The 25,284-nt window shown below is 51.1% G+C and overlaps 7 protein-coding genes across 7 annotated transcripts; 4 read left to right on the top strand and 3 right to left on the bottom strand.

The window, feature by feature from the left end:
* Positions 1–6,084: 6,084 nt before the first annotated feature.
* On the top strand, positions 6,085–9,357 carry V8C40DRAFT_272114 (alpha-1,2-mannosidase MNL1 domain-containing protein; the record flags this gene model as incomplete). The annotated part of the gene is made up of 3 exons (XM_083220320.1): positions 6,085–6,249; positions 6,328–6,331; positions 6,362–9,357. The coding sequence occupies 3 exons, from the start codon at positions 6,085–6,087 to the stop codon at positions 9,355–9,357; spliced, it is 3,165 nt and encodes a 1,054-aa protein (XP_083079156.1).
* A 1,217-nt stretch (positions 9,358–10,574) lies between these two features.
* On the bottom strand, positions 10,575–11,541 carry V8C40DRAFT_10235 (adenine phosphoribosyltransferase APT1). Its single transcript, XM_083210677.1, has 2 exons — positions 10,933–11,541; positions 10,575–10,768 (listed from the first exon to the last, which is right to left on the bottom strand). The coding sequence occupies exons 1-2, from the start codon at positions 11,429–11,431 to the stop codon at positions 10,626–10,628; spliced, it is 642 nt and encodes a 213-aa protein (XP_083079155.1). The 5' UTR covers positions 11,432–11,541; the 3' UTR covers positions 10,575–10,625.
* Positions 11,542–12,147: 606 nt separating this feature from the next.
* Positions 12,148–13,388, top strand: V8C40DRAFT_10160 (uncharacterized protein). The gene has a single exon (XM_083210670.1). It carries the CDS (start codon positions 12,221–12,223, stop codon positions 12,848–12,850), a length of 630 nt encoding a protein of 209 aa, XP_083079154.1. The 5' UTR covers positions 12,148–12,220; the 3' UTR covers positions 12,851–13,388.
* Positions 13,389–15,012: 1,624 nt separating this feature from the next.
* On the top strand, positions 15,013–15,731 carry V8C40DRAFT_230063 (mitochondrial import inner membrane translocase subunit TIM10). Its single transcript, XM_083212619.1, has 2 exons — positions 15,013–15,114; positions 15,175–15,731. Exons 1-2 carry the CDS (start codon positions 15,017–15,019, stop codon positions 15,362–15,364), a joined length of 288 nt encoding a protein of 95 aa, XP_083079153.1. The 5' UTR covers positions 15,013–15,016; the 3' UTR covers positions 15,365–15,731.
* On the bottom strand, positions 15,577–18,858 carry V8C40DRAFT_230061 (uncharacterized protein). The gene is made up of 2 exons (XM_083212618.1): positions 18,422–18,858; positions 15,577–18,346 (listed from the first exon to the last, which is right to left on the bottom strand). Exons 1-2 carry the CDS (start codon positions 18,640–18,642, stop codon positions 15,907–15,909), a joined length of 2,661 nt encoding a protein of 886 aa, XP_083079152.1. The 5' UTR covers positions 18,643–18,858; the 3' UTR covers positions 15,577–15,906.
* Positions 18,859–19,097: 239 nt separating this feature from the next.
* On the top strand, positions 19,098–21,303 carry V8C40DRAFT_10101 (ubiquitin-protein ligase RMD5). Its single transcript, XM_083210667.1, has 3 exons — positions 19,098–19,681; positions 19,747–19,883; positions 19,956–21,303. The coding sequence occupies exons 1-3, from the start codon at positions 19,531–19,533 to the stop codon at positions 20,985–20,987; spliced, it is 1,320 nt and encodes a 439-aa protein (XP_083079151.1). The 5' UTR covers positions 19,098–19,530; the 3' UTR covers positions 20,988–21,303.
* V8C40DRAFT_279342 (uncharacterized protein) lies at positions 21,304–24,003 on the bottom strand (the record flags this gene model as incomplete). The annotated part of the gene is made up of 4 exons (XM_083221218.1): positions 21,304–22,503; positions 22,564–23,026; positions 23,108–23,464; positions 23,981–24,003. The coding sequence occupies 4 exons, from the start codon at positions 24,001–24,003 to the stop codon at positions 22,015–22,017; spliced, it is 1,332 nt and encodes a 443-aa protein (XP_083079150.1). The 3' UTR covers positions 21,304–22,014.
* Between the last annotated feature and the right edge of the window lie 1,281 nt (positions 24,004–25,284).

The raw sequence follows: 25,284 nt of genomic DNA, 5'->3' as shown, positions 1-25,284 counted from the left end.
ATCCCCACCCCCCCCGCTTCGACTCAATATCCACAGCTCCCTGCAAAGCTCTGCATCGATGGCTACTAGTACCATCCCCCCCCCCACCCCCCCCACCCCCCCCCCCCCCCCCCCCCTTTCAGCACTACAGAACGAACTTTCCACAAGGCTGAGTGGGCTTTTTAGTAGACTCGAGATGTAATGTTACAATACATGTATGAGTAGCGTTTGGTCTGATCAAAACTACTCCGAGGAGGCTTTTCACCTATAGTACGCCTTGAATTTGACAAGATAAAACGGTGTAGACCTATCCGGCACCGACTTCCCGCCAGACTAAGAAGAGAAACGAACCGTTGAGATCCATTCTCGGGCACACAATCCTGAAATAGGGGCGAGAATCAAGCAGATCCGTCCTTTGCTAGTAGCCCATTGTCTTTTTCTACGCACCCCCCCTAATCAGGGCCTTACTGTAAATGAAGAAGAAGCGATCTAGCACCCACGAGGAGAGCCTTACAAGCTTCAGAGTTGCTCCGAGACCTCCGCTTTTGCCTTTTGAAAGCCCAAGTAATGGCGCTTTCTAGCGGGAGAATCGTTTGCACGCTAGGGGGTTGGGGGATGGGGGAACTTGGTCCGGCTCCGGGCTAAAATTGAGGAGAGAAGGAGAAAACATACTGTAGCCACTTTCATGGAGGAGACAACAATCAGGTGGCTTGGAGGGGGGGGGGAGGACTCTGGAGAATGAGTGTAGGTACGAGTAACTGGCGAAGGGCTGAAGGGTGAGCTTATAAGAAAAGAGTTCCTTTCTAGTTTAGTGTTGACAACTTGTGGCGGCTTCGTTTCGATGAGGCCACGTGGGAATTGGGAAAAAGATCAGGGCGGGCGGACGTTTGAGGCGTGGCTTTTTACGTTGACAAGGAGAGAACAATTGATACCCTTATTTTCTAGCATCGTCAGCAAGGCTCCATTGACATTCATGAGAAAGACATTCATGAGAAAGACATTGATGAGAAAGACATTCATGAGAAGAAAAGACGAAACTGGAAGCTTTCGAGGCTCTCTATTGAACGGCCCCTCCCTCCCCTTTGGGGTTTGGAACGGTAGAAGGCGTGAGACATTTAGCGGCCACATCTTGCTTCTCCCTTCGGATGAGCTCGACTGTGTTCTTCATTTCCAGGCACCTCCACTGCGAATGTCGGGGCAAATAACGTCGAGCACGCTCACGAGATACACCAATGTAAAATCAATGACATGGATTCCAAGTCCACGAGGATCCCGACTCCCCCGTATCCCATCCCACTTGTAAAACAAAACCCACGACGGCTTCCTTCCCCAGAAGAAGATTAGAAGGACAATTGACGACTTCGGATGTCTCAACAACTCGTACAAAGGCTCGCCAACTCTTGCGATTCGAAAAAGGGCCCTGTGTTTCACTACGGACAGCGCTAGGTCGATACCGGCCCTAAACGCCAGGCTTATTGTCCATCACCCGTCACTTCGCTGCATTGCGGATCCGATTTTAGCCCAATTGCTTTTTTTAATGATTTGCAATTCGCTTCGAACGGAGCGAACGAGGGCTTGTTATTAGTGGCTTTATTTTTTTTCGTGGCTGCAGTAGTATAGTTTGCATGTTGCTCCGTACCGTTTTACGCTTCGGGGGGGCCGGTTCGGTGTAACTGGACGGGGGGCAGAAATTAGATTCAAAGTGTGTCGTTGATCAGTTGCAAGGTACAGCAGTGCCGTCCATGACTCGACGACAATGGACTCCATGCCGTTGCCGTTGCCGCTATCAAAAGATACTTCGGGGAGAGACCATCCGTGGCGGAGAAAAAGGGGGTGAGATTCAGTACGGTAGTACGAGTACCCCCAAGATTAACCTGACCGTTGATGTACATGGACATGGACATGCTTCGGAGTGAGAAAAGAACGGAAAAGCCTCTAACCAAGCCCTTTCTCTTCCCCACAAGATGATCACCAAACCCCCATAAAACAAGGGGAGCTGTCAAAAAAGCCAACAACGTGCTTCAACGTCTGTCACCGGCCAAGCTTGATTGCACCGCGTAAGAGTCTAGGCGCTTGACAGAAACGGCGTTGGAAGCCGGAGTACGATCCTCGCTCAGATGCAACGTCCGAATCTGGAAAGCTTTGCTACTTGCATGATCATGATTCATCACCGTTCAGTTCTAGTCGATCCGAAAGGTTGCGGCTTGTCCGACATTCTCTCTCTGTCTCTGTCTCTCTCTCTCTCTCTCTGTGCGCGCAGCATCTACTGTACCTTATTTAGCACACAGGGCTGCATGACAATAACAACACAATACAAGTTATCTGCGCAAATCCACTCTGCGGGTCATGTATGTCCTTCAGCCATACGGGATTGAAGCCATCTGTAAAAGCTGTACAGAGTCTAGCCTCTCGCCTGGCAAGCAAAAGAGTAAAAGAGCCGAGTCGAGTTCGAGGGTGTGCGTTGGCAGGCGACGCGGCAGCCCGGGATCTGGGCGTGGGCGCCACGAGCGTCTGGTGCGAATCACACAATCTCTCGTTTCTTTTCTTTTCTCGTCTTGTCTGTTTTTAACCCAAGTCGTTCTCCACCACCCTTTTGAGAAGGCTACATGGCCTATCAGCCATGTGATCTGGAGACGCCCGAATGTCGTTCGTCTCGCAAGATCCACACCCAGAACAAGACACATCGGCGATTGCCAAAGAGGGAGAATTCTGTATGAACCACATTGGATGGACGGGTGTGTGTGTGTCGCAATTTCTAGAGGTAGGGGAGGGGGCTTGCTCCGGACACACACAAGGCCAAGGACAACGTATGGAGTATCGGTAGTAGTACCACCCCTGGATGATCATGGAAGAAAAAAAAAATGAAAAAATTCAACCAGAGACGACGATATCCGTAGGCGAGCGGAACGTGTCCGTTGGCGGGCTCATACTCGATCGGTCGACGTACAGATACAGATCCATCCCTCTTCGGCAGGGCCAGGCAGGCATCCGATCCCTTGTTGCGAATTGAAGCTTGTCGCGGAAGACGAAAAACTGGCGCCTCTTTCTGCGGGCAAGGGGTCTAGCCTTGCCATGCCATGCCATCATTTCACCGTCCTAGCCTGAGTCGGGGATAGATGGCGATGCCTTGGGCGAGTACTGGACCTATTCGTGCGTGGATGATCAGCCTTTCCGACCCCCCTCCACCCTTGCTGGCGCCCCATTGTGAGATGAGACTTGATCCCCTGACGGCTTTTCAACTAGCCAAGGGAACACAAAGAGGATCCAAGTACTCACAGTACGGATCTCGAACGTCGTGGACTGTGGCGCTAATCTCGACTCCGGGGGTTGAGGGACCTTGTCTTGTTCAGATTGGGCTCTTCGCGCCGGCCACGGGCACAAGACAGCGCCAGCCAGCAAGCCAGAGAAGCACAGCGATGGCGCGAACAATTTGACCGGCTGTCCTAGTGTGAGATGCTAGCACCAAAGATAATCTCCTAGTCCAGAGCCGTGCCACGGAAGAATGCGTGGAAGCCTTTTGGACTTGCTGCGAGCTAGGGCTAACGGGGAGAGGCATCCGGCGAGATAGTGGTTATTAGACAGGTTGCTCAATCTGATGTGCGAAACAAGTCCGTTTTGCGGAGTGCCAAGATAGATGGCTTACTGCTGTATTTGCGAAGAAGGGGGCATGGAGTGATGCGGTGCTGCGAGAAACGACTTACAGTATGTAGTCGATACAGGAATGGATCAGAAACGCGCAAGTATCCACCGGCTCGACCAACAGCTTTGGATATTCTCTCTCGCTCTCTCTCGCTTCCTATTGGAAAGGAGCCCCAAGAGGCAAACTGAAAGGCGGAGTCGGCAGCGCCTGGAGATGGATCTCGGATGGCAGTGTTGCGCATCGCCAGGCCCGTTATCGCGACCCGATTCACATAAGATTCCACCAATCCATCCAAGTAGACAGCGAACCTGAATCAGCAGAATTTCAGCCTTCCAGAAGCTGATGCTGACAGATTTAGCCCTATTCCATACATGCCGTAGCATCTACCGTACCTGGCCATTTCTATTGACCACCATCCCATCCCCCATGTAGGCACAAATGGCAGCCGGAGTGAGCCTCGCTCTTCGGACGAACCACACAAACGCCACCCTCGGCAGCGCCCCAAATCCCAGAAGCCTCGTGGGCAATAAACCGACCGAAGTCCGCGTGGATATTTTGCCTTGGCCCTTGAAAGTCTCCATTGTACGAGCAAGCACTCATTAACCCGGACAAAATACATGGGCTTTTTTCTTTGTTCTACTTCCTAGCGCAGTGGGGATGGGAGGCCGGGGAGATGGCGGATTTGCCCATTAGCAGCAGTTCGTGACCGGGGGGTGGGAGATGCGGAAACGAACGAAAAGCCTCACAGGGTCCGGGCTCGAATTAGCGCCGAGGAGAAAGGGAAAAAACTTGATGACTTTTGCCATTGATTTCCTCAGCTGTGGGGGGAACGGAACGTATCGTACGTATCGCTACTCTTGTTGCTTGCCATGCATGTCCTGCTTGATACGCTCTACTTGGAGCAAGGCCGTGTGGGCTGGGCTTAGCTTGAGAGGAATGGGCTCGCTAGCAAGGTGATTCAAGGGGAGTACAGCACATACAACTCTCATAAGGATTCATCTGCTGTCCTGCGCTGATCTGAGCTCTGTTATAGACACGCCCGTGGCCTCATGGATGGGCAGTCTCGATGCTAGAAGCAGAGCTCTGATCCCTGCTTGCTCGTCTGCTCTCGCAAGCTCGAGTAAGATTTTGGCCAGATCCCACGCAGTTTCTGGGCAAATTTGCCTGCCAATGTACTCGTACATGTCGTCTACGAATACCTACGTGCTGATACGAAATACGTTGCTCTCTCGGACAACATCCAATGGAGATAGACCGCGTGTGTTATTCGACTTGTTGCGACCAACACTCACAATCATGAGACGATACAACATCCAATGGGACATTTGTTCAGCGCGGCTATCGTCGTGAGACCACTGGCGAGACCTTTCACAGCTTCTCCATGCCGCAGACGCTGTGTGTGCTGGCTCAGAAATAGACGCCCGTGGATGGCTGGGCTTAGCGCTCGTGTTACACACACTTGAGATGATCCTCCAGGTTCCAGTTTCACACTCCCCGTTTTGCGAGCAGGGCTCTGATCCCTGCCTGTAGGCGTGCGATTTGGCCCTGTTGGTCATGCTTCATCAATCCTTTGCAGGCATCGAGGTTCCATATCTATCTGGAGAAAGTTGCCCAGCGGAAATGCCGAATACAGCATTTACACCAAGAACCGGGTACAGGCACCACGGCCTGGGGATAGTACTGTAGATCCGCAGCTGTTGGATCAGTGCCGTCCAGTCCGCCTCGCTGAGTTCGAACGGGGTTCACTGCCTGATAGAAATTGTACTCCGTATGAGCAGGCTACGGGAATAGAAGCCGAATCCTGAATATGCGTGGCGATAGGCGCGCGGGGGGGCGTGGACAATACCACCTCAGTTATCATGGAGCGAGCTGTAGCGATCCTGTATCTGTCGCTGGATGACTCAATCCTATATTACTGAAATCTCGCCAAAGGATCGTCTATGTCTAGATAATGTAGTATCGCCGTCGGCTGATATAGCAGTCCGGGGAGATAACACCGGGAAGACAAGCCGATGATTATTCGTGAAACTCGCATCAGATTGTTGTCGACATCGAGATGGAAAGGAAGCATCTACAGTACAGCGGCGATTTGGTAAGCAGCCTTACTGTTCTGTCCGAGTACGGAGTACCTTACGCATAGACGCACCAGCCACACTTCCCCACTAGCCACGATTCTGTCAACCAACTTCCAAACAGCCCGATTCGCTGTGGCGCTGCGCAAAGATGACAGACAGCACATGGCGATCAAAGCCAGTCGACGACGGCGTTTGACGAACGACTGCCAGAGAGCAAAATCCGCGAGTCCGTGCGAGCCATCTAGTCTAGGGGCTCCTCCGCCGTGAGCAGCTCCATGCTGCCGCCTTCCTCCATCGCCTCTCTCCCCCAATGAGTCGCCTGGCACGTGCCAGCCTTCTCCGAACGGTTCTGAGGCCGCCTCACCAGCTCCCGGAACGCGGCCCGACATGATGCTGATGCTGCCGATGGTCGCATTGCTATGGCTGGGCTGCTCGCTGCTGTGGCCGGTCGGCGCCATGCGCTCGGACTATCTGGCCCAGCTGCGGCAGGACACGGTGGACATGTTCTATCACGGGTATAGCAGCTATATGGAGCATGCCTTTCCCGAGGACGAGGTGGGTTATTTGTCATCAGACATCGTGTACATATAGTAGACAATATAGCTGACCAGTATGCTTTGGTAAATTATCTAGCTACGTCCAATATCGTGTGAACCCTTGACGCGAGATCGAGATAATCCCGGGCGAATCAACTTGAACGATGCTCTTGGCAACTACTCCCTGACCCTGATAGACAGCCTGTCCACGCTTGCGATTCTGGCTGGTGGTCCGCAGGATGGCTCGTATACTGGACCGCAGGCTCTGAGCGACTTTCAAGATGGCGTGGCCGAGTTTGTGCGCCATTACGGAGATGGCAGAGGAGGACCTTCTGGTGCTGGGATACGTGCTAGAGGCTTCGACCTAGACAGCAAAGTCCAGGTGTTCGAGACAGTCATCCGTGGCGTAGGCGGTCTCCTGAGCGCACACTTGTTTGCCATCGGGGAGCTGCCCATTACTGGATACAAACCGAAGCCAGAGGGAATCGCAGGCGATGACCCCTTGGAGCTGCCTCCCATCTCGTGGCCGAACGGGTTAAAGTACGACGGCCAGCTGCTAAGACTTGCCCTCGATCTTTCCGAACGACTGCTTCCTGCTTTTTATACCCCAACCGGTATCCCATATCCTCGGGTCAATCTCCGCAGCGGCATCCCCTTTTACGTCAACTCTCCTCTCAACCAAAACCTGGCGGAGGCAATGGAAGAGCAAAATGGCCGCCCAGAGATTACCGAGACCTGTAGTGCTGGGGCTGGGAGCCTGGTTCTTGAGTTTACCGTCTTGAGCAGACTCACGGGGGATCCTAGGTTCGAACAAGCTGCCAAACGAGCCTTCTGGGAAGTGTGGCATCGCAGGAGCGAAATCGGCCTGATCGGTAACGGCATCGACGCCGAACGAGGGCTATGGATTGGCCCTCATGCAGGTATTGGTGCAGGCATGGACAGCTTCTTTGAATATGCGCTCAAGAGTCACATCCTTCTCTCTGGCCTTGGCATGCCCAACGCTTCCACGTCTCGCAGACAGAGTACGACCAGCTGGCTGGATCCAAACTCCCTTCACCCTCCTCTGCCGGATGAGATGCACACGTCAGATGCCTTTCTCCAAGCATGGCATCAAGCTCATGCGTCAGTCAAGCGGTACTTGTACACCGACAGGAGCCATTTCCCCTATTACTCAAACAATCATCGTGCCACGGGTCAGCCATACGCCATGTGGATCGACAGTCTGGGTGCTTTCTATCCGGGGCTTCTAGCTTTGGCGGGCGAGGTTGAGGAAGCTATTGAGGCGAACCTTGTCTACACGGCCCTGTGGACTCGGTATTCTGCATTGCCTGAACGCTGGTCAGTTCGCGAGGGCAATGTTGAAGCAGGTATCGGCTGGTGGCCCGGAAGACCCGAGTTTATCGAGTCCACATACCATATCTACCGTGCTACTAGAGATCCTTGGTATCTTCATGTCGGGGAGATGGTTCTCCGTGACATCATGCGTCGGTGCTACGCTGAATGTGGCTGGGCCGGGCTTCAGGATGTTCAGACAGGTGAGAAGCAAGACCGCATGGAGAGCTTCTTTTTGGGAGAAACAGCAAAGTATATGTACCTGCTGTTCGATCCAGATCATCCGTTAAACAACATGGATGCCGCCTATGTCTTTACCACAGAAGGCCATCCGCTTATTATACCAAAAAGCAAGCGAGGGAGTCCCAACCGAGAGAATGCTCGTAAAGTGAAGAAGAGTAAAGACGTCGCAGTCTACACCTACTACGATGAAACTTTTACAAACTCTTGCCCTGCGCCAGCAGCACCTATAGAGCACCATTTGATGAGTTCAGCCACTGCGGCCAGGCCAGACTTGTTTGCCGTTTCTCGGTTCACAGATCTATATAGGACGCCCAACGTGCATGGCCCTCTCGAGTTGGTTGAGATGCGTGACAAGAAGAAGGGACGAGTGGTCGGATACAGGGCCACTTCAAACCACACCATCTTCCCATGGACTCTTCCACCGAGCATGTTGCCCGAGAACGGAACATGTGTTGCTCCCCCCGAGCGCATCATATCGCTGATAGAGTTTCCTGCCAATGATCTTACCAGCGGCATAGCTTCGCGGTTTGGCACGCATCTCTCGTGGCAGACGCATTTAGGGCCGACGGTTAACATGCTGGAAGGATTGAGACTCCAGCTCGAGCAAGTGCTGGATCAGACCTCGGGGGATTACAAGTGGAGGATTACGCACATTGGCAATACTCAGCTGGGGCGCTATGAAACCGTCTTCTTTCACGCCGAACACATCAAGCATCTCAAGGATGAGGTGTTCTCCTGTAGGAGAAGGAAAGATGCGGTGGAGATTGAGCTGCTCGTGGACAAGCCAGAGGTTAGCAACAGCACGCTTGGCTTGTCCGAAGAGCTACTCGACGATGAGATGGATGACATGATGGACAACGACACAATCAACGGGGAAAACCTGGCCTCGAATTCGTTGTTTCAGTCTCTGCTCCGTGCTGTGTCCTCCGTCTTCGAACCCGTCTACACAGCCATCCCGGCGTCAGACGCCAGCGAGGGCACCGCCAAGATATACAGCTACGACGCATACACATCGACCGGCCCCGGCGCGTATCCCATGCCGTCCATCCCGGACACTCCCATCACCGGCAACCCGTTTTACAACGCCAAATACCCGGCGTTCAACTTCCCCTGGTCGACCGTCTATCTCGCGGATCAGGCCTGCGACGGACCGCTCCCTGCTGCCGCACCGCGCGAGCATCAGGTCATCGTCATGCGCCGCGGAGGCTGCTCTTTCAGCCGCAAGCTGGACAACATCCCCAGCTTCTCGCCCCATGAGAAATCGCTGCAGCTGGTCATCATCCTCGACGAGCCGCCCACAAGTCCAGATGGCGCCGATGAAGATGATGACGACGGTGTGGTCCGCGATAGGGGAGACCTCCCTCGACCGCTGCTCGACAGAGAGCAGACCACGCCGAAGGGGATGAAGCGCCTACACGGCATCCCCATGGTCCTCATGAGAGCCGACCAGGGCGATTACGAGCGCTTTGGCAGAGCCATGGGCGTAGGCATGAGGAGAAAGTATCGGGTTGAGAGCCAGGGGCTCGTTGTGGAGAATGCCGCCGTCTTGTAGGGTGGCATTTTGGCATATACAATACATAACATGACATGTTCATATATATATAAGGAACAATTAGTTACATATCACACGCATATAGTATCAGCATTTTTGCATAGATGGGTATGAGCGTTGCAGAGAATGGACTCGAAGAGGAGGAGGAGTTTGCGGAGTTTGTTATCTGGAAAATAGGGTAACCTTGAATAAATTAGATAGATTATTATAACGACATGATGATAAGATATTTGAACATGTCTACGACCATGACCATGTCCAAATCAATAGAGTGAAATTGACGCATCAACATACTTGTACCAATCAAGAAGCGTCAGTTTGTTATCTGGAAAATAGGGTATCCCTGAATAAATTAGATAGACTCTTATAATGCCATGATGATAAAATATATGATCATGTTCAAATCAATAGATTAAAATGAAACAATCCGACCAGCACCGAGCCTCTCTAGGGTGGCATCCATTAGTCGAACATTAATGTATTGGCACCAGTCAAGAAGCGTCACTGATAAATGCAACTACCGATCGGAGCCATGTGGGAGCACCTTGATACACGTAAAATAAAAAGCAAAGAGATGAGTTTCATTGCACAAAGTCCCTAGCCGTGATTATTAAATATGCCCACCTTGATCCCAACAATTTTTCCATCCCAACGTTCTTTTTTTTTTACTTCTCCGTAAACCCACTCGTCCTCGTCATCGTCGAAGATTCGTTCGTTTCCTTTGTTTCCCCTCGGTAAAATCCTTGGCAAGCGCAAGGTGGTCTATGTCATATGTATATATAAAACGTATAAGTAGGAATGAGGACAGAGCACGTCATCCAGTCGCCATTCCCGATGAGAGAAGAAACGCTTTCCATAGTCTATTGGTTTTTTGATTGTAATTTGCGAAAGAAACCCCCATATTGGAAAAAAATGAAAATAAAAAAAATGGTAAGGAGATATATAAGATGAGTTTTAGGAAAAGATTCAATGAAAAGATCCAAGCAAACAACTTTTGATGTATATAAAAAGCGTGCCGATAAGGAGGACCACAGGAGTCAAAATCATAGTCCCCCCAGCATGAGAAGAATCGTCCGTCTTTGCGCCTCGAGTCGACGTAGGAAAAAGCGCACCGAGAAGATGGGAATGGTTCGTCCGAGGAGAACGCTTCTAGTCGACGAGGGCTAGTGGTATTGAGAAAATTGGTTTCCAATCATGTCGTCTGATGTGAGATGAATGGCGCCGCTTATGGAGAGAATAGGACATGAGGGCTTTTTCTCGAGAAGGATTTATGGGTTCTCAATGAGGATAGTAGTAGGAGCGCTGAGCTTCTCGCGGCCGTTAAGGCCAGGAATCTCGAGAATGAAAAGGTAACCAATGACCTGACCCTTGAGCTGGTGAACAAGATCCGCCGCCGCTGCCGCCGAGCCACCTGTGTGCGAGTTAGCATCTTGATATCTGCGGGAGGTGTGCCTAGATAGGTAAAGGATTGGCCATGGACACACAATGCGTGCCAATGGGTTCATGAGATGTGGAATCGTGCAATGTGATCATGGATAAGATATGATCGTAGATGGAATAATGAATGCAACTTACCCGTCGCAATGATATCGTCAACAATCAACACCTTCTGCCCCTCCTTGATGGCGTCCTGCTGCATCTGGAACAGGTCCTTGCCGTACTCCTTGATATACTCGGCAGTGACGCAAGGGCCGGGCAGCTTGCCCTGCTTTCTCACAGCGGCAAAGGGAACGCCGAGGCGCAGAGCCAGACCAGGGCCAAAGAGGAAGCCACGGGCGTCGAGGCCGACAATGACATCGGGCTTGCTGTCGCCAAAGGACTGGGAGATTTGCAGCTCGAGGGCGGACAGCAGGGTGGCATGGGCATCCGGGTTGGCGAAGAGGGGCATGATGTCGACGAAGTCAATCCCCGGGATGGGGAAGTCGGGGAACTCGCGCAGCGTCTTGCGCAGGCTTATCTGTGCACTGGCGAGTTGGGCGGCGGCGGAGGAGGCGGCGGAGGGCTGTCGTCCCGAGGCATCTTGGCTGTTGGAGGAGGAGGTGGTGATGTCCTGAGGCTTAGTGGAGGCGGACATGGTGAGGAGAAAGGGAAAAAAGGAAGAAGAGAGGAGAAAGAAAGAAGAAGAGGAAAAGAGGAGGTGAGAGAGAGTCAGAGGAGGTTAGGCAGACAGGATGCAGACAGCAATAGGAGCAGACTTCTGGGGTGGTGTGAATTTTTTGTTTTGGGGTGGCAGGATAAGCCGAGATAGCACGAAACGGGAATTGATTTTTTTTTTCTTTCTTTTTTTTTTTCGTCTACAGTAAGTACAGTATGGCGGGCAGCGCAGAGAACAGCGCGCGCAAAAAAGGAGGGGTGGTGTGTACTTTTTTTTTTTTTTGCCCTTTCCTTTCCTTTTTCTGGTGCTTGTGTCTCTCCTTCCTCCAGCATTTTTTGGTGGGGAAAACAAGTACAGTCCATGCAAAAAAATTACACAAAAATTCATTCACAGCTGGCAAGAGCAAAGCCCAGCGCAGATGGAGGGGGTGCACACAGCAACAGCACAGCAGCAGAGGGGAAGGTACGATACGATACGATGCAGTGGTTACTGCAGCTTGTGTATCAGAAACATCGAGCTACGGCTGCACCTGCTCCGTACCTTAGTCCAGATTACCCCGTCGGTACCTGCTCCATGCAAGCAAAAGCAATTGCCCATCAAGTCTCGGGCCGGTAGCCAAGCGCTGGGAGATGCCTGTCGCCTCCGAGAAAATATGGAGTACCGAGTACATTCGCTCAAAAGCTCGGAGGAGCAACGTGGCCGTCACAAGCAAATGGAAATTGCCAAACAAGTTTCTCCCATGCTAGGTTCTCGGTACGAGTAGGTTTGATGCTACTGTATCCGTACTCGTACCACGACCAGCTACAGCTACACCTATCCAGGTATCGGTTGGGCATGAGACGGTACCTGCTCTGGGCAGTTGTGGTGCACAAGTACATCCCCAACGCCGCAAGCTACAAGCAAGCAAACCAACAGACCAAGTTCCCCAACTACTGCAAATGGACCGCCGGGCCGCCGCTCAGCTTCCAAGTCCCGTCAACTGTCGGTGTGTTTGCTGGGCTGGGCTGGGCTGGAGCTTCAGTTTCATGTCCCTTTTGGCTCGCTGCTACTGCTAGCACTGACTGGCTCAGCCGCCCGGATAAAATCACTCAGGTTCCATCTGGGAACCAAGCATCGGGACTACTGTACGCACTCCTCCCCAAGCTGGCAAAGGCTGCGTGCGCGATAATCATCCTAGCACCTGGTAGCAATACTGTAGCAAGCAGTTCCATCGACCTGCTATACCGGGCATTGCCAGGTACCTGTGGTGCTGTGCTATGCTGTGCTGTCCTGTACTCGGTACCGTCGCGACAAAGAATCGATGAGGCTGGTCAGTCACTGCCGAGCCGGGCCGTTTTTTTTGTTGCAGCCCGATATGATGCTGGCGAGGATGAGCATCAATGCCCGGGACCTCCGTAAGATTAAGGTGGTAAGCCATGTTATGCTAATGCTATGCGCTGCCATGCCATGCCATGCTTTGCTTTGCTGTGACACTAGAGCAAGTTCCATATCTATGCTACTGTACTCGTACAGCAGATGTGCTGGATGATGATGATAGTACTGCAATCCCGAGGCACGGACAAAGTCACATCTTTATCTTGCAGTATCTAGCCTACCTACCTATCTAGACCTACAGTATCTATCTGCCTTATGGACTAGACAGACCAGGTCCGTCCAGACACACACGGCCGCTATTCCGATCCATCGCCCTCGCGGGCAAGCAAAGCAGCAAATGGCGGGCCAAGACGCCGCCCAGGCGTGAGATTCATTGGCCGCAGAGGCACCGCACGAATGATATGCATGTACTCTGTATTACACCTTGCTTTGGAGCCCCATCGGCCGCTGCTTTAGCATGCAGCGAAGACTGAGCTGTCTTTCCTTTTGATCGATGGCTAGTACATAGAAAGAGTCTCTGCGTTTACCGTTTTCCACCTCGCTTCGCCCCTTGTTCCGCCCTGTTTCGCCCTGTGTCAACTTGCTTGTCTTGTCGCCGTATTATTATAAGTGATGATTGCTGGAGCAAGTGGGTGTAATGTAGTATCAACTACTTGTGAATGAGCCCGAGCACAAAGCGACATGTCATGGTCTTAGTAGCTCCGTCCTCGGTTCATTCGTCACTCATCTCTCATCCATCTCTTTTGGTGCAGTTTTTATCCACCGTCTCATCAGCCGTGTGTCGGTCTGGAACTGGGCATTAGAGCTCTGTGCTGGCTGCATCTCGCAAACACACACACATACACTCACACACACACCTTTTCCTTCTTCGCCGTCGCCGCGTCCAATATCAAGATAAGGCTGGCACATGTTGCGCAAAGCTTACCCACCTCCACAAACGCATCCGTGTCACCATCTTCCCGTCTCCCCGATGTGGCTTGTTCTCACAGGTTCGTGCTCCGTAGAAACTAGAAACACAGACAACAGCGACTGGCTATTGGCAACAAAGTTAGAACTTAAAGGGCCAGTGTTCCTCCTTGTTCCCGTCATCCGTTTTCCCACCCCTCCTTTTGTGGCACGTTCCTGTCGTAACCGTCGTACGCCTATTACACAATCGATGGCGTGAGGACCCCATGCCGTGCCTATTAGTGCTCCGGCCTTTTTGTTCTTGGGTGCGACCGTGCCATGCTGGCCTTTTATGGCGGCTATATGCTTTAGATGTACGGATTATTGTACAAACATACTTACCTACAGAGGATGAATTATTATTACAGCATCAATGGTATAGTAGATGCATGTCTCTGGGGAATCAAATCAAGCCGGAGCCTATGAGTCAACGCCCAGCTGCATTCGAAATGCAACCAGCCACGCCAAGGCCATGCTATTCTCCCTGTACCAGCCGCCCATTCGTCCATTTTCCTGCTCCATCCATCCATCCATCTGCGAGTATCCAATTGATACTATGCTGCGTGTGCTTTATACGACCGCGTACCTCTCAAGTTCAACATAAAATCACAGCTTCAGCACAGCCCGATGGATTCCAGCCCACACAAGCGGTTTCATTATAAATACCCATTCATACCTAGCTGCCTGTTCTCAGCATTGTGGAATCATCTCTCTGCAGCCTAAAAGCAAACCGTCTCATCTTACATGGCCGTGTTTTCTTCCTTGCTCCATTCTTCCCCAACCCCAACACCCCGCCAGCGTTCTATCAGCGCCACAGCGCATTAGCCTCATCACCTCATTGCTCACTGGTCTGCAAACATCGCGCAAGGCGGTGAATTTTTTCATTTCGATAATTGACATTATATAATAGCATGTATGCTAAGTAAGATTCATACGAGTACATCAAGCGCCGAGGAAATCCATTTCCTCCCCCTTTCGTCTATGTAGATTACAACACATTAATCGTAAAGACCAACTCGGAGCTCTTCATCAATACTCTTTATCGATAAGACATTATGTAATCAATCCTGCCGGGAAGGGAAATTTTGCTCCTCTCCCAAACCTCAAATCGCATCCCCAAAGCCCTGTGACGACATACAACACCCGAACAGCAATATCAACCCTCCAAGCACCAAATCACAAACTCTCACCTCGTATTTTGCCTCTCCGTTTTCAAAACAAAACTAAACAATTAAAAAACAAACCATGTCTTTCCTCGGAATCGGTCGTCCCCAGCCCACCTCGGAGCAGAAGATTGCTGCCGTCGAGGGCGAGATGCGCATGATGGCTGATACCTACAACCGGTAAAACTTCTCCTCTCATGCTAATTGAGGGGAAAAAAAATATACTAATTGTAAACGCAGCCTGCAAAAGACTTGCCAGAAAAAGTGCGTCCCCACCGACTACCGCGAGGGCGAGCTCAACAAGGGCGAGTCCGTCTGCCTCGACCGCTGCACCGCAAAGTTCCTCGACACGTCCATGAAGATTAGCGAAATCATGCAGCAGCAGGGCCAGGCTATGGGCGCGGGAGGACCTCAGGGCGGACTGTTCTAAGAAGGGAACAGTCCCTCTCGTGTAAAGCTATAGAATACCAAAAAAAAAGAAAACACAAGAAAGAGGGAGTCAATTGATATCGACAATGTCTTCTTCCTAAGCCGTGAACATGGAACGTCATGGGAATTTTTGTACGATTATATGTGGGGAGTTAGTTGCCTGCGTTTAAAGGGAGGGCTTTGATGATATGATGGGATCATGGATATACATATGTCATGTCAAAGATGTATAAAGCTATCAAAGACTATACTGAGTGCTGTCCAGGGGGGCAGCTTCGTCATCGTGACGAGTCAACAAAACATCTCCTCTGCGAAAATGGTATCTATCCTCTTGCAAGAAAGACAATAAAGCGAAAAAGAGACATGGAAATGAGTAAAACGCCAATGTTCCATGTATGCCGTATGAATGTAATGATTTTCCAACTCCAGCCCAGTTTTCCAGTAAATGATGATTAAGAATGATATAAGAACCAAAGAATTCGAAGAATAAAACACAACAAAGGAGCGAGAGAACAAGACTCCAACACGGTATATATACTTGTTTCATGATACAGGCCTGGTGATATGGGGTCCGGTCCCCACGCCGGTCAAGGTTCTCACAAACCAATGCAGCCAGCTTTCCGTCTCGAGCTGCTTTCTCAGTTCGTCCGCTCGTCTTTCGACGTCTTCAACCTGTCTCTCAAAGTTTTGGATGCCGTCTTCCACGTCGTTGATTTTCTGCACCAGTGCGTTGATCTCGTAATCGAGGCGTGCCGTAAGAATTTCAATCTCCTTAACGCTCTCCGTCAGGCTTGCACGCTCTTCCGCCAGCATTTCGTCCGAATTGTACTTTACTCGATGATAGATCTCGCTGAGTTGATGGTGCAGATTCTGTATTTCCGCCTTGTCTCTGCTATATTTGTCGTCAAGCAGTTGGACAAACTTGATCTTGTCGTTGACCCAGGGTTCGATGCCATATACAATGTTATCAATGTATTGGGCGAGATGACGAGCATGCACAGCTCGAGCTTCAGCCTCCTCTTCATCATCTGTCTCGTCCATTAAGTCGACGAGTTCATCCCAGGACAAGACGGCCTCTTCAGCGTCGCCAAATGACATGCGGCGTGCCCACCTATTCTCATCGAGTACTCTCCTTGAGCATAGTTCTGCCACATCACAGCTACGGCGTCTTGACAGTGCCAGCTGCCGTAAATCTGATCTTTCCCTAATGCCAGGACAGATGATTTCGATGTCGCTCTCGTCACCGACTGACGGTACGGCCGAGGCCGTCCGGCGGTGCGAGTACTGGTACATGTCCGGACCGAGATTTTCCAACGACCTATCTGATTCTCTTGGTTTCCTCTCATACTCGAGCAGCCTCGAAGCCTTCAAGTCCGCCGTTGATGAGGGCGAAGACACCGCCACAAGTCCAGGCAAAGCGTCGGGGTCTCCCCTCTTGATAGCAGAGAGATATTCCTCCGGCTTCGTCTTCCAAGTAAAGGCTCGGCTAACCACAGCGGCAGGACTCGGCGGAATGCTAAGAGTCTGATAGTTGGCAGATCCGTTTCCGTTTTCCAACACATCCTCCTTCGTTGAGATGGACAGCCGCGTTCCATGGCCTCGTCCCCTGGCGCCAACCACGTCTTTGAAACGTCCAAAGCCTGATCGAGCATCGCTCATTTTCCCGGCAACGCTCTTGAACACAGTTTTGTGCAGTGCATCTCTTTCTCCTGTACCCTCCAGCATGCTCATAGTTGGACGAAGAGTAGTACCAACATCTGGCGAAAGCAGCTCATCTTTCCGCTTTATCTCATACTCGTCCTCCACTGGCAAGGAGTGCGTTCGTTTTCCGGGCTGGCTACTTGCTTCCGTCTTTGGTAGCGGCGGAACCACATCTTGATCTTGGTCATGATGTTCAAGGGGTGTCCGGCGCGGCTTGCCATGCCAAAGCCACTTTGGCCTTTCGCCATATGCCAAGCTGGCAAATTTGTCAATGTCCACGGTTTCAATATCGGCAAGACCACCCTTGTCTTTTCCAGACACCATGTCGATAACAATTTCTCCCCTTTTACCTCCAATTTCTGTGACTGTCGACTTGATGGCCTTTTGTACACCCCAGTCTTCTTTGACCGCCGCTTTCGTGGTTGCCGTGTGTAATTTGAAGAGTGTTTGCTGGTCTAATCGCCGTGTCCTTTCCAGCTTCAGGGTCTTTTGGAAGTAGGAAATGCCCCGTTTGGTGCTCTCGAGATCGAAGACGTCTTTTGTTACAGGAGCACCTTGGGAATGCAGCCGGTTCCTTGCGCCCAATAGCATCCCTAACAGAGCTGCAACTGTTGATGGCCCTAAAATCCCATCTGTCGGTTCATAGTTGTAGTGCTCGGCCCCGACCTCGGTCCACCAGTTGCTAATCGCCTTCTCTGTGACATCGCAAAGCAGGCCGTCGATGTAAGCGTGATCCAACTTGTCGAACATGAACAAGGCAACCTGGCAAAGCTTGATGAGTTCCACCACCGACTGATTGAATGGGATTCGATCACTGGTTCTGTACAGCTGCTGGAATTTGGACTGCGTCGCCTCGGTGGGTTCCGTAAGCGTGAGACCAGATCGCCCTGAACATCCAAGTCGTTTCAAATCTTCATTCACAATAAACAAGTGACGATGCTTCCGAAGATCTCCATCAGGCACTGCGATGACGGTGAGCGATGATGGGAAACTGCTGAGGTTCGTGATCATGAGCTCTCCTAGCTCGGTATTCTTTGGTCGCGCATGGTTTTGCTCCGTCTTCTTTAGGTATAACCGGACTTCCTCGGACAATAGGCTTTCGTCTGCCGGCACCGCCAGCACCCCGACCACGATGGAATCCTTGTCGTTGCCGGTGTAGGTCGCTATAACCAGCGTCGGCGGTTTCCTCGAGCAGGCCCACTGTTCGACTAGATATAGATCGTAGCCGCAGAGGACGCTTCGTCGCTGGACCACTTCCACGCATGGGTCGTTTTCGAGATACCTGGGGTAGAGACGGTCAGCGGCGCTGCAGCCTGCAACCTGAAGCCAGCAACCTTGGACACTCGTCGAGACTTACTTGAAAGCGATGGGATCTGGGAAAACCAGGTGTCGCTGCGGCACTGCAGAGCTGGACGCCGCGGGCCTCGAGTCTACCAGCTGCATCTCAGGGAGAGTCGATATGCCGTCTGGCGGAAGAGGTCGAGTGGTTCGGCGGTCCAGCTTGGACGTCCCGGAGAAGTCTTCGTCTCGGTAGACCCTCCCGTCTTGGGAGAAGGACGGCATGGGCATGAAGGACATTGTGGAGTTGGCCAGCCCCTGGAGGCAAGCTAACCAAGGAGCATCTTTGAAGGCAGCAAGATGAAGAACCAGAACCAGGATCTAGGCCGGGCTGGCGATCCTGGAATTATGGCGCCTGCACGTTCGCTGTGGCTTAGTACGTGTATTCCAGCTGGAAGCGGCATGTGATGTAAGGTGGCAGCGCACTATTAACCACTACTCCAGACTCGAGACTTTGGTGCCTTGATTGATGCATCTTGAAGCTGCAGCTAACGAGCAGCGGCCTGCTTCCGGCTTCCAGAGCGGGGCACGTCTGCTCCTTAACGGGGTTCACCGCTGATCCGAGGCTGCTAGTGAGGCCTCTCAATCAGGCTCGTCATTTCGGCTTGTCTGCTCCGTACTGGGTACCTACAAGAAGTAATATACATGAGATGAGGTGGTGACAGTAACATGACCATATCAAACTTCATGTTGCATGACCAAAGGGTTAAATCCTTACAGCTATTACCACCAAACAGTGCAGGTATGTAAAACCTGACACAAAGTATGAATCACCACAAGATGCCAATGTAAGGTACCTGGAACCTGTATTATGGAGCACCAACCTGCATAAGGTCGTCATGCTTATTTGCATAACTCGACAAGGGCATTTATTCCGCCATCCCAATCCTGTGCTGGCTTGGTACCAAGCTATCGATAAGCTTCCGGCGGTACTTAGATGACAACCTCCAACCGACCGCCATCAGTCAACTTGACACTTGAACCTAACAAAAGACTTCTTGGAGATCCTGTTTGCAGGGCAAACCTTCCCTCGTTCACATCCCGATGACTTAGTTTACGAGCTTAACGAACGACTTCATCCAGTAGAATCCTACATTGCTTCACAATCAAGACATCCTGCGAGTGACCATGGCTGCGTTGGGCGGCGACATTGCCTCGCCGTTTGGCCCGCTGCAGGCCGAGCTTTCTCGTATGAGAAGGTCGAATCTTACAGCCGCCATCCAAGATGTTGACAAGATTATCGATTACCTCGTGGCGGCCAGAGAGCAGGTTGCTGCTGGTGTGTGATCCCCTCACTTCACTACAATGACTTTGGATTGCAGCTAACATGGCTTATCTCGGAAGCGGACGCCGACTCTCACCGAATTAGCATGGCAATGACAACACTTCAAAACCCCGTCAAAGATCGCCTCGACGCCATCACCAATGATCTCAAAGATGTAACAAAAGCACAGCGCAGCTTTGGAAAGGCCCTAGACAAGGTACGCCTCTAAATCTATCAAGCTCCTTCCTAGCTTGCATGTAAAATGCTGACTTTTATCGTTTCTCTTAAGGCCCTGCCGCATAGGGAATTACCGATGGAAACAGACGCAATGGCCGACCACTCCGGTCTCATAAATCGCGCTATAGCCATGCATCTTGTCCGGGAGGGCCAGTTTTCTGTTGCATCGACATTTGTCCGCGAGTCACGAGACCAACCCCTCCATTCATTAGACGCCGCCTGGTCTCCTCGGACGGCACGGACGGACGAAGATGGAGATGACGATATGATACAAGGAGACGGAGTGGGAGAGGAAGGAGGCGGGCACGGAGCCAACGATTATCCCGAAGACCTACAAGGGCAGTTTGCAGAAATGTACAGCCTCCTTTCGGAACTCAGAAACAGGAATTTGGGGCCGGCGATCAAGTGGGCGCGCCAAAACAACAGCAGACTGGAGGCGACAGGAAGCAACCTGGAGTTTGAACTGTGCAAACTGCAATTCGTCTGGCTGTTCAAGGGCCCAGAGGTGAATGGCCTTCCGGACGATGAGAACAATGGGCAAATGGGCGCGCTGAGATATGCAAGAGAGAACTTTGCTCGTTTCCAGACGAGGCATCTGAAGGATATCCAGCAGCTGTGCGGAGCCATGGTCTTTGCGCCCAACATTGAATCATCCCCCTACCGGCACATCTTTCAGATCGACTCGGCCTTTGAAGACGTCTCCGCCTCCTTCACCAGAGAATTCTGCTCTCTCTTGGGCCTGTCGGCAGAATCACCGCTCTATGTCGCCGTCACGGCTGGGTCCATCGCTCTCCCGCGGCTCATCAAGTACACGACCTACATGAAGGAAAAGAAGACGGAATGGACGACGGAGAACGAGCTGGCTTTCGAAACACCGCTCCCGCCATCTATGATCTACCACTCCATCTTCGTGTGTCCCGTCAGCAAGGAACAGACAACAGAACAGAACCCCGCAATGATGATTCCGTGCGGACATGTCATTTGCAGAGAGAGTTTGCACAACATGGCAAAGGGCTCGAGGTACAAGTGCCCATACTGCCCGACGGAAGGCCATTTGAAGGATGCAATCAAAATCACCCTTTGAATTCCCATCACTGTCCGTCAAAGTCTTCCTCTGCTACGATGACACGACAAAGATCTGGCATCTTTTCTCTCTTCCTCTCTCTCTCTCTCTCTCTGTCTTTATCTCTTTGGTAGGGACTTTCACGGTGACCATCTTATATAATGACCTCCATCTCCGTCTTTCATATCATTACTTTCGTCATATTGTTATTTTGGCTTACCAAAGCGAGGATCATACATTCTTTGGGAGTAATTGGGCTTTTTACGATAACTCGGCATCGCTTACGTTTTTTCCTTCTCTTTCTTATTGGGTGGGAGCAAGTCAACAAGGTTGGATTGGTAATACTCTTTCATATTCTTTTTCGTTTTAGCTCGGTTTCAGATGAGAAACAACAAAATCTCGAATAAACAACGTAGCATCACACAAAATAAGCCTCATTCTCGTAACCATTTCAAGTCACATGGATTTTTGTTTTTTTTTTATTGGAGGCATTACTCAGTTTATTCACAGAAATGAAAAATAAAAGAAAGTAGAGAAAGTATCAACGAGAGGTTCATCACATTAAAGGAAACAAAAGACAAAAAAAGTTGTTTTGTTTTTTAGAAAAAAAGAAGAAAAAAACAAAAAGTAGCCAAGGAGTGACACGGGTCATCTATAAGTCACCCTTTATATATCCTTCGATATGATGATCACGGGTATCCAAACAAAACTCCCCGCTGTCTTCGGTGGTATGTGAAGTACAGATCCAACGCCCTTCATTGCTGAGCCTACTTGACGAAGCAAACAAACAGAAAAGAAAAGAAAAAAAGCAAGAAACTGACAAAGCAAAAAATTGGTATCCATTTAATTTACGGGATGTTATCAAAATATCCCCATCCAGCATAGCCTTTCAGAGTTAGCCTTTGTTATGAGCCTACATGAGGCGGCTCAATTGTGAAAAAGGGGGCCATCCCGTTCCCTTTCGTAAATTCGTTTCTTTGTACATTCCCATCTCCGCGCAGCGCTTATTATTTTTTATTTCCCTCTCCACTTTGTGCAAATGACTCCTTTAGTCGATGGTCATGCGGTTTGCCATGGGGGTCTTGACATCGTTCATGCCAAATGAGTTGATGTCGCTCTTCTCGTCAACTCTGCGCGGGGCCATCAGGTGAGCCTTGAGGCCTGAGCCGAAGTTGTGCATGCAGATGATGGCGTTGATGATGGTCATGATGATGAGCAGAATGGTGATAACGGCGAACGCTGTGAGAGATTTTCGGACAGCCATGTAGGACTGAGCGCGGCTGGGTTCGTAGATACGGAAAAGCTTGAAGATAAAGTATGACAGGCCACCGAAGTAAAGGACGATGACGACAATCATGCCGGGCTTGTTCTCGCGCTGGGTGAAGAATGCAGCAGCAATCAGAATGGCAATCGTGACGGGGATAGTTGCAATTGTGAGAGCGAATTCGGGATCCGTCTTTTGAGCGACGACGACGACAAACTGAATGATGAAACCCAAGAAGAAGAAAAAATCGAACTTGAGCAGGGCGATGTAAATCTGGCAAGCATGTTAGTCTAAAGCTTCGTCTTGTGAAATATACCACCAGAGCATTCATACCTGGTAGTGAAGGAATCGCTTCTTCATGCGATAATCAGCACCGATGTTCTTGAGAATGTCCCAGGCAAATTGCTGGTAGAGCTTCCAGGCAACATAGACCATGCCAATGGTGGCAACGGCAATGATGACAGGTGAGGCAATCAGGTAAGCCTTGATATCATCCCAGAGCATAGCTGAGGTGATACCCTGCTCCAATGAGCCGTGGTCTTCCAGGATTCCAAGGGCGACCTGAATCTGCTCAATCTGGAGGGCCGCATAAACCAAGAGAGCCAGGTTGGCGATACAGACACCGATGATCTGAATGGTGTTCTTCATACGCAGCGCATCCAGGACGATGATCAACTCGTAAAGGAAACCGAAAATGAATAGAGTAAGAAAGGTAGGGATTGTCTTGTACTGAGATTGCACCTGGGGATCGGAGATGTAGTCACCCAAGCTCAGCTGAAATTTGCCGAAAACATAGCTGTGAGAGTCTTAGTATCTGGCGCATTGCTGTGACATGAAAAAAAGAAAAAAAGGAAAGGGAGCATGTTGGTCGACATACGCTTCAAATGCCAGGTTGATGAGAGCCTGGATACCGGTGATGGCAAGAAAGGCTGTGGGCCATCTGCCTTTTAGGAAAGCGAACTTCTTGCCAGTGCTGCCAGCAGCACCGACTGTGTCGGGGTCTTGATGAAGGCTCGCGTTTCCGGCGTATGTAGGCTGCGCATAGGGTGCCTGTGTTAATGATCCCTGGGGATAGGCCTGGCCGTATTCAGCGCCATAATCGCCGCTCTGGCTGACGGAGCGGTGGTGATACTGGGCGCCATTCTGGTCGAAAGTTGGGTCGCCTCGGAGTAGGGAGTCCTGAGCTTCTTGTGTGGCCGCCACGATGGGCAACTGGTTGACTCCTACCGGGAGTCTGCGGGAAGCGATGAATAGACAACGAAGTGCTGCAGGTGCCCCAAAGAACCGGAGCCGACTAATTCATTCCCAAGCTCAAAATACGCTCGGGCGGGATGTCTCGATACCGATGATGGATGAAACGTCGTCGATCGGAAAGGTGGTTGGTGGAAGGAAAAAGTCGAGTAGGGAGAGAGAGTCGAAGAGTCGATAAGAAAAAGGAATAAATGAAGTGGTACTGAGTAAGATGCGGGAAGAAGAAGAAAGAAATCTATCGGGCTGATAGAGTTCACTTAATCGGTCGACAAAAAGGCCGACGACGGAAACATGGAACAAACGAGAGACTGGAACAAAGATAGCAGGCGGTTTGAGGAAGAAAGGGAAAAAAAACACGGAAAGCGGAGGCGGCGAGAAAGGCAAAGGCTGCACCTGCACTGGACTGCGCTGAACTAAAAGTCGAGAGATTCTTGGGTAGGAGCGCCAGGGGGCAACTTCTGGTCGGGACGAGGGTTAGATGGGTCAAGGTGAAACGCACTTTCGCGAGGCAGGGGAGACCATGGCGATTTGAGCTTGGCCGTCTGGGCAGCTACCCGTACTTATGTGTACCTCTTGCCTTGGCCGCGGGTGTGTACCAGGCCGTACCCTTAATGCCTTAGTACCTCTTTGCGCAGCCTAAGGATTAGCCTCGTCGCATCGACTGCACCTGTTCTACGACCCGTTGACAACTGCACTACGACCTAGGGAGTATCTTTTGCCGGCTATTCTCGTGACGGCCTGGCGCAAATGCAGGCCGGTACTGTACTGTACAGCCATCGAAGTTACGATGTGACACTACAGTACATGTACTCCATGCTAACCTATCGCGCATGTACACTCGCCGGGATCAAAATGGGATGGACATGGGGGGCAGGGCATGAAAAGCAGCAAAAGCAAAGCACAGCACAGCAAAAGCACAGCACAGCGGCAAGGGGGGGCCTCTCCCGGGAGCCATGCATGCCTAGGCTGGGCTGACTGGGCGGAGCCTTGGAGCGACGTTAGCAGCTGTTGGCGTGCGATCAGCGCTGGAGCCCGGTGATTAGAATGGTGAGACATGTGTTTAATACGGGAGTACGAAGTACATACTAACATGCCTCATACGAGTGCCCCCGAGGACACTCGGCCATGTGCCTTGTGAGCAGTCTAATATTAACTGCTTGGTACTTTCAAATGAATCAATGTGAATTGGGTAATGTGAGTATTCAGCAGCAGGGCTACAGTGCTAGTATTGACATTATACGCGTAGCACCAGCATTTGGTTCATCCATTTGTGTCGTATTGAACAGCGATGACGGCGATGACGGCAAACTGCAGCGATCCATCCATCCATACGAGCACTCGCTCCCCTAGATCAGCGAAGCGGGCCAGTGAGCACGATGCATCTCTCTCTGCAGCACATGCATCCATGGCAAGATAATCCCACCATCTGCCTGGCTAGAGCCGGACGGGAGTGCAGAGTGCCGCTCTTGAACATGGAGGCTATGCCGACGCCTCGTCGCCATTCGATCCCCCCTACCGAGGCCATGATTTTAAAGTGACAATGATCGCTTCTAAAAAAGCATCCGAGACCAAAGAAAAAAAATAAACAAATCATTGGACGCCAAACCGGTTTATTTGTCGTAGTCTCATCTCATCTCCACGGAAGAAAAATCGTGGCGTCAGCCGACCGCACCTTGGTAGGTATTTTTGGAATGGATCCTGCAGTCAGCTATCGAGCACCACAGCGTGCTATTTTAATCCAGAACAAGAAGCTTTTGCTGGCTTGAGGCTCTTCAGGTACCCTCCCGACCGCCACAACCATCC

This window comes from Trichoderma camerunense, assembly GCF_050948025.1.
Source record: "Trichoderma camerunense strain CBS 138272 chromosome Unknown V8C40scaffold_1, whole genome shotgun sequence".
In the NCBI taxonomy this organism is placed as follows: domain Eukaryota; kingdom Fungi; phylum Ascomycota; class Sordariomycetes; order Hypocreales; family Hypocreaceae; genus Trichoderma; species Trichoderma camerunense.
This window is presented reverse-complemented; position numbering and strand designations above follow the sequence as displayed.

What these genes read in the sequence shown, in the direction of transcription:
- V8C40DRAFT_10235 (XM_083210677.1), bottom strand. Translation starts at nt 11,431, where the DNA reads ATGTCCGCCTCCACTAAGCCTCAGGACATCACCACCTCCTCCTCCAAC. An exon ending in TGACGATATCATTGCGACGG is followed by an intron (nt 10,769 to 10,932) that starts GTAAGTTGCATT and finishes ACTCGCACACAG; the next exon opens with GTGGCTCGGCGGCAGCGGCG.
- V8C40DRAFT_10160 (XM_083210670.1), top strand. Translation starts at nt 12,221, where the DNA reads ATGCTACTGTATCCGTACTCGTACCACGACCAGCTACAGCTACACCTA.
- V8C40DRAFT_230063 (XM_083212619.1), top strand. Translation starts at nt 15,017, where the DNA reads ATGTCTTTCCTCGGAATCGGTCGTCCCCAGCCCACCTCGGAGCAGAAG. An exon ending in ATGGCTGATACCTACAACCG is followed by an intron (nt 15,115 to 15,174) that starts GTAAAACTTCTC and finishes TTGTAAACGCAG; the next exon opens with CCTGCAAAAGACTTGCCAGA.
- V8C40DRAFT_230061 (XM_083212618.1), bottom strand. Translation starts at nt 18,642, where the DNA reads ATGTCCTTCATGCCCATGCCGTCCTTCTCCCAAGACGGGAGGGTCTAC. An exon ending in CCAGATCCCATCGCTTTCAA is followed by an intron (nt 18,347 to 18,421) that starts GTAAGTCTCGAC and finishes TCTCTACCCCAG; the next exon opens with GTATCTCGAAAACGACCCAT.
- V8C40DRAFT_10101 (XM_083210667.1), top strand. Translation starts at nt 19,531, where the DNA reads ATGGCTGCGTTGGGCGGCGACATTGCCTCGCCGTTTGGCCCGCTGCAG. An exon ending in CAGAGAGCAGGTTGCTGCTG is followed by an intron (nt 19,682 to 19,746) that starts GTGTGTGATCCC and finishes TTATCTCGGAAG; the next exon opens with CGGACGCCGACTCTCACCGA. An exon ending in TTGGAAAGGCCCTAGACAAG is followed by an intron (nt 19,884 to 19,955) that starts GTACGCCTCTAA and finishes GTTTCTCTTAAG; the next exon opens with GCCCTGCCGCATAGGGAATT.